Below are 7150 nucleotides of genomic sequence, written 5' to 3'. Positions count from 1 at the left end.
CACCACTCGGCCGGCCCAAATGACCACCTCTTTAGGTCTAAGTTTCCTCCTTTGTGGAAGGAGGAGGAAATAACAATACAGACACCCTCTCTCTCCATCATCCTCCCATGTCTTGCTCCCTTCTTACCGCCCACCTGGTGACCTCATTGTCATCTCGCCATGGCTGGACCCCATAGCCTCCTGTAGCAGGTGATGTCTGGGGCCTCAGGCCTCACCATCAGGTACCTATATTTTTTTAGGGCTAGAGCCTGTCCTACCCAAGTGCCGGGAAATTCAGGCCCCTTAAGGGCAGCCCTCAACAAGTTACTAACAGAGGGAGGTGCAGGATCAATACTCTAGCTCCATTGCTCCTCAGGTGGATGACTCTGAGCCATGTGTCTTACATAATCTCCTAGCATTCCCCTGCGGCACTGAGCCCCAGTTGCCTATGGCAGGAACTTGCTTGATAACAAGAGTGACCAACCACCCCGATTTGCCCAGGACTAAGGGTTTTCCGGGACACAGAATTTTGAGCCCTCAGACTGGCAAGTTGATAACCTCAGTGATAACTCATGGATTATTGACTGCTCCCTCCCTTCCTTCTGTCACCTCCCTGCTCCCCAACAACTGCTTACTCTGAGACAACCTCACACAATCCTTGTCTCAGGCTCTGCTTCTGGGAGATTCCCAACCTCCTTCACACCCTTTGAGCAGCTCATCGCCTCAGCCACTGAGTGCTTGTGAGGGGCAGATGTCGTTCTTAGAATGTTCTGTCTGCTGCCTGGTTTTTCTTTGTGACAGCCCTTTGAGGAAGGGTCTTCTGTCATCTCCATTTTATGTGTGGGGAAGTTGAGGTTCAGGCAGGAAAACGACTTAGCTGGAGTCACCTCATCAGCAATTGGCATGTCTTATGGATCAGACTGGGGACAGAGACAGGTTTCCTCCCCTGATGGCACATACCTGGCATCAAGGGCTGGGATGTGCTGGTTGCTGTCTCCCACATCATAGGCATTATCTCATTTAATCCTCACACCCCTCCCAGGAGGTGAGACAACCTTTCCCTCACTGGGAAATCGAGGTCTGGAGAGGTGGCTGAGCCCAGGTTCAAGCCCAAGCAGGCTGGCCCTGAGTGCACATCCTTAACCACCAAGCTGGTGCCTCCATACGTGTAATTTCCTTTTGGGCGGCGGCTGTGGCCATTTGGGGTGGGGGGAGTCTGGTTGCTAGTGAGGCCAGCTGGTAGGGGGAGGGGAGAGGAGGGGCCCAGATGGCAGACCTGGCTGAGAGCCCTCAAGTTGGTGTCTGGGCTGGCAGGCTGAGCCCAGGCCTGCCCTGACCCCTCGCCACCAGTCCTAGTTCCTTGGGGACCCTCCTGTGGCTAAAGCATCCCTCACTCCTCTGCCCCCACCCCTACTCCTGCGGTTGGCCCAAATACCAGACAGGGTGAATTTCAGCTTTCCCCCAAACATTCCTTGCTCCAGTGGCCTGGCCCAGGCTGGCTGAGGTTACGCAAGCAGAGCTGGGGGGTTGGGGGTGGGGGACTAAGGGGACGGGCTGGGTTGGACTCACCACCCCATCCGGCAGCCCACTCACCCTCCCCAAGGCGGGGAAGGGGGTAGGCTAGCTCTCTTGAGCTCCTGGGGGAGCAGGCTGCAGGGAGGGTGGCCTGTGCTGAGATGGGGGGGCGGTGGCAGCCACGGCAGAGGCTCCAGGAGGTGACCGCCTGGTTTCCATTAGGAAGCCCTGGTCGGCAGTTCAGGCAAGACGGCAGAACTGGGGCTGGCTATGGTGAGGTGGGGCGGGGGAGGGTCTGAGGGTGGGGCCTGCCTACCCCCACACCCTATTAGGGGATGCTGTTGTCACTATGGCAACCCTGTGCCGAACCTGGCGACACCCTGACCCTATCCCTCCACTCCCAGCAGCTAAGCCTGCTGCTGCTGTTCCTACTGCTGCCCGGCCCCCCAGTTGCCCCCGGCATGGAGGACGCCGCCTTCCCCCACCTGGGTGAGAGCTCACAACCCCTGCCCCGGGCCTGCCCCCCGCGATGCTCCTGCCCCCGGGCGGACACGGTGGACTGCGATGGCCTGGACCTGCAGGTGTTCCCCGACAACATCACCAGGGCTGCTCAGCACCTCTCCCTGCAGGTGGGGTGGTGGTGGGGGTGCAGGGTGCATGCAGGGGGCATGAGTGTGGAAAGTGTTGGGGTTGAGCGTAATGGGGTATGGGGTCCACATGCAGGGGTGAGGTGTTGGGTGTGCAGGTCTTGGCACTGATAGAAGTTGGGTTTGGTGAGTGTTGGGGTCTGCATATCAGAGGCGAGAGAAAGCAGGCGTACAGATATTGGATGTGGGAGAGGCTGAGGATTTGGGAGCAACAGGGGTCAACATCTTGGTGGTTATGGGGTTATTTGGAGTTAGAATGTTGGAACACTTAGGGCTAATTGTGGGGATGATGGGGTGCTGGGAGTCAACATCTTGGCAATTATGGGGTTCTTTGGGGTGAGGGTGATGGGTGTCAAGGGTTAACGGTAGGGGTGGATAGAGTGTTGGAGATTGATGTCTTTTTGGTTATGGAGTAATGGGGCATTTGGGATCAACTGTGGGGGTGATGGGGATCTTGGGGCTCTCTTGCTTAGGGTGTGGGGAGCTGAGAATCAGGGCTGGGGTCAATTGTTGAGGACTCAGGGTCATCGGGGTCAGGGGTGTGAATACCCCCCTACCCCCCCAGAACAACCAGCTCCAGGAACTCCCCTACAATGAGCTGTCACGTCTCAGCAGCCTCCGGACCCTCAACCTGCACAACAATCTCATCTCCTCTGAGGGTGAGGGGGACAACAGGAAGCGGCCCCTCCCGGCATGGTCCCAGCAGCCCTCTCCCTCCCCCTGCTGGGTCTGCGGGCAGCTCTGTGGCAGTTCCCAGAATTGCCCTTTGCTGAGCAGGATGGAAACTAGGGATGGTGGTGGTGGTGGTGTTGGGGGGGAGGGGGTTGCTGTGGCTTTTGTGGACAGGGAGAGGGGTGTCTGAAGGAGCCTCTGCCAGTCCCTGGCCAGGAGCCCTGGGGGGCTGGGAGCACAGACTCCCCCTGCCCCCCACCCCATGCAAGGCCTGGGGTCCCCTCACCGCCCGCCCCACTCCCAGGCCTGCCTGACGAGGCCTTCGAGTCCCTCACCCAGCTGCAGCACATCTACGTGGCCCACAACAAGGTGAGGCACCCACCTGAACCCCCACCCCAGACCAGGCCTGGCCTGGGCCAGGGTCACACAGCACAAAGTGCTGAGGGGACAGCACAGGGCTGGAAGGGGACCACTAGGACCAGTATGTTGTGCTCCCACAGCTCTCAGTGGCCCCCCAGTTTCTGCCCCGTTCCCTCCGAGTTGCAGATCTGGCTGTGAACCAAGTGACAGAGATCTTCCCGCTCACCTTTGGGAAGAAACCGGCGCTCAGGTAGCCCCTGACCCAGCCCAGGCCCTCCAGGCCTCAGGCATGCCTAAGTCATTCCCCACCATAGGAGTCTGAGGGGCTCATGAGCCTGCCCTGGGGGGTCAGGGGGAGGTAGGGTCCTGGATGTTCTGTCTGGAGAACTACACACACACACACACACACACACACACACACACACACACACACACATACACACTGAAGGCAGCCCTGAGCGTTCAGGGCAAGTGTGGGGGGCAGTGGGGAGCCCGGGGACAAGCTGGTTCAGGGCGAGTGTCGGGGGCAGTGGGGAGCTCGGGGACAGGCTGGTGGCTGGAGCCTGGCTTCCCTCAGGTCCGTGTACCTCCACAACAACCAGCTGAGCAACGCCGGCCTGCCCTCTGATGCCTTCTACGGCTCCGAGGCCGTCACCACCCTCAGCCTCTCCGACAACCAGCTCAGCTATCTGCCGCCCAGCCTGCCGCCCTCTCTGGAGCGGCTCCACCTACAGGTGCCCGTTCTTCGCCTCATGGGCCCCCTGGTCCTGCCTCCTGAGGCCCTTTCAACCTCTCTCCTGGGGAACCCCTCCACCTCCTCAGAATTCCAGCAGTCAGAAATATCTTAGAAATACCTTTTTCTGAGTCTCTTCAACTGGCACAAGTTGCTCACAAGTGCTCTGTGAGCAGACTTGCTAAAGCCAGCTCCTTGTCTGTAACTCCCTTACTCAAGAGCCCTCTGTGGCTCCCTGCTGCCCTCTGTCCTGGACCCTTAGTCTTATTCTCTCCTCACTTCCCAGAGCAACCTCATCTCCAAGGTGCCCAGAGGAGCCCTGAGCCGCCAGACCCACCTCCGTGAGCTCTACCTCCAGCACAATCAGCTGACGGACAGCGGCCTGGATGCCACCACCTTTAGGTGGGGCCTGGGGCGGGGTGGGACAGGGTACAGCTTTATGTTGGCAGTCCGGGCTGAGGATTCGGAGTCTGGGGCTCCCACTCTTTGTCCCTTTCCTCTGTATGACTCTTAACCCACAGTCTCCTTTGGTGAGTGCCTACTGTGTGCCAGCCTTGCCTGAGCACCTGGCAGCTATCCTCACTCCCAACTACCCTGTGCTGCATCTTGTTATACGATGTCACAGCTATCACATGCACCTCTGGATCCAGAACTGTGTCCTGGTGGTCACCCTCACATCTAACCCTTGGGCTGGAACCTGCTCTGATCACCCTAAGTTTACCTCCCACCCAGATCTCTCAAGTCACCACCCCAAAGTTGGAATTTCCAGCGGACATCTCTCAGGACCACCCTTTGGCCCTCCTGCACCCCCAAGATCCTCCTGGTCCCCCATGCTAGGTGCCCAGACCAACACTGGCCTTCTCTCTCACCAGCAAACTGCACTGCCTCGAGTACCTGGACCTGTCCCACAATCAGCTGGCCACCGTGCCCACTGGCCTGCCCCGCACCCTGGCTGTGTTGCACCTGGGCTGGAACCGCATCCGGCAGGTGCAGGCCGACCGGCTGCATGGGGCACGGAAACTGCGCTACCTGCTGCTTCAGCACAACCAGCTGGGGGCGGCAGGGCTGCCTGCCGGGGCGCTTCGGCCTCTGCGGGGCCTGCATACGCTGCACGTCTACGGCAACGGGCTGGAGCGTGTGCCCCTGGCGCTGCCGCGCAGCTTGCGGTCTCTGGTGCTGCTCCACAACCGAGTGGCCGCGCTGGGCGCCCACGACCTGACCTCCACACCTGGCCTGGCCGAGCTCAACCTGGCCTATAACCGCCTGACCAGTGCCTGCGTGCATCGCCGGGCCTTTCGCTCACTGCGTGTCCTACGCAGCCTAGACCTGGCTGGAAACCAGCTCACCCGGCTACCCACCGGCCTGCCCACCGGCCTGCACACCCTACGACTGCAGCGCAACCAGCTGCGGGCTCTCGAGCCCGAGCCGCTGGCCGGCCTAGACCAGCTGCGGGAGCTCAGCCTCGCGCACAACCGGCTTCGTGTGGGCGACATTGGGCCTGGCACCTGGCAAGAGTTACAGGCCCTCCAGGTCAGGGGTGGGCAGATTAGCCACAATGAGTGTCCCCAGGACCCCCCAATGGCTCCTCCACCCCCCTGCCTGCCTAGCTCCTCTTCCACAAGGCCCTTAGATATCACAAAGAGAACGCCCTGTGGGGGTGGGGTGGGGTGGGGGTGGGGGTGTAACCCTGGGATGGATAAGGCAGATCCACCTCCAGGCCTTTGGCTATGCTGTCCCTGCCCGCTCGTCCTTCGAGACAGCCCTTCCACCTCCCCAGTGAACACCGTGGCCTTTAGCTCCTTCTGACCACTGATGATTCCAGAGTTTAGAGCATCTGTGGGTGCCAGGAGCTGTTCTAGGCACAGTGACACAGCTCCTAGCCCTAGGCACAAACACCCTGCTTAGGGAGAAAGCAATCGATAAAAATCGTAAGTAAATGATAGAGTGTTAGAAGGGCATGAGGAATCAGACAAAATGCCACCTTTGAGTGACTAATTGAATCAACATCTCCCACAGCAGGCGGGGACCTGTCTGTGCCCCCAGCACCTACAGCAGAGCCTCACCCAGAAGGGACTCAGTTTACCTCTGTTGAGGGGAGGAATTTGGCAGCCACGAAGAGGGATAATGGGAGGGGGCAGAAGGACTGGGTTGGGCATGGAGGGCAGGAGGACCTGGGAGGAGAGTGGTTAGGGGCTTGGCTGAGTGGGTAGCCCAGGGTGTCTCTGCCCACCTGCCCAGGTGCTGGACCTCAGCCACAACGAGCTGTCCTTCGTGCCTCCCGACCTGCCTGAGGCCCTGGAGGAGCTCCATCTGCAGAGCAACCGTATCAGCCACGTGGGCCCCGACGCCTTCCTCAGCACACCTGGCCTGCGTGCCCTCTTCCTCAGGTGCCCTGAGGGCGGCCGGGCGGGTCCAGGTGGGCAGGGGAGGGCCCTGATGGACTGTGGGGGGAACCCCAGCAGGCCCGGGGGGTCAGGATGATTGTGGCCCCCTTCCCTTGCCCCTGCCCTCATGCCCACTTCCTGGTCCAGGGCCAACAGGCTTCACATGACCAGCATTGAGCCCGAGGCCTTCCTGGGCCTCCTGCACCTGCATGTGGTGGACACGACGGGTAACCCGGAGCAGGTCCTGGTCCAGCTGCCACCCACGGCCCCACATCGGCCACGGGCATAGAGCCCCTGAGCCTGAGAGGCCCGGCAGAACAGTCCAGATACCTGGGGCTCTGCTGTGGACTAAAGAGATAGCACCCACCTGGGGCCTCAGTCTGGCTCTCGAAGGCCTTGAGGGCAAGGCCGCCTGACTCATGATGGCTGGGAAGCTGGGGCGCCTCCTCCACACACAGGGACTGAGGCATGCAGCTCATACACGAGGTACAGTGACCACGTCAGCCCTGCCAGCCATGCCACCACTCCCCACAGATGGACAGCAACAATAAAGCCTAACCCTTTCAAGTGCTCATCACAGACCAGGTGCCCTTCGCCTTGTGGGGTGGGAGGGGCTCTAACTATCCCTGTATCCAGCAGAGGAAACTGAGGTTCCAGGATGCTAAGTGGATCAAGCAATTTGGTCCAGGTCCTGCAGCCAGTGAGCGAGCAGCAGGGCTGGATCTCAAAGCCCTGAGACACATTCGAGTCACCAAACATCACCACGTATGGGTGTATAAACCCAGATCTGCCCAAGGCCATTGGCTGAAGAAACGCATAGTGCGGCAGGCGCCCCCAGGCAGGTCACAGACCCCATGACA

At 60.2% G+C, this 7150-nt stretch overlaps 1 protein-coding gene across 1 annotated transcript; it reads left to right on the top strand.

Annotated features, from left to right (window-relative positions):
- The first annotated feature begins 1246 nt into the window (after positions 1 to 1246).
- PODNL1 (podocan like 1) lies at positions 1247 to 6837 on the top strand. Its single transcript, XM_019664130.1, has 11 exons — positions 1247 to 1273; positions 1717 to 1767; positions 1899 to 2123; positions 2707 to 2800; positions 3118 to 3182; positions 3314 to 3423; positions 3751 to 3907; positions 4193 to 4308; positions 4779 to 5436; positions 6145 to 6293; positions 6438 to 6837. Exons 1-11 carry the CDS (start codon positions 1247 to 1249, stop codon positions 6577 to 6579), a joined length of 1794 nt encoding a protein of 597 aa, XP_019519675.1. The 3' UTR covers positions 6580 to 6837.
- Positions 6838 to 7150: the final 313 nt, after the last annotated feature.

Source organism: Hipposideros armiger, unplaced genomic scaffold (assembly GCF_001890085.2).
Source record: "Hipposideros armiger isolate ML-2016 unplaced genomic scaffold, ASM189008v1 scaffold_417, whole genome shotgun sequence".
NCBI classification, from domain to species: domain Eukaryota; kingdom Metazoa; phylum Chordata; class Mammalia; order Chiroptera; family Hipposideridae; genus Hipposideros; species Hipposideros armiger.
The sequence above is the reverse complement of the archived record's forward strand: the minus strand, read 5'-3'. Positions and strand labels throughout refer to the sequence as shown.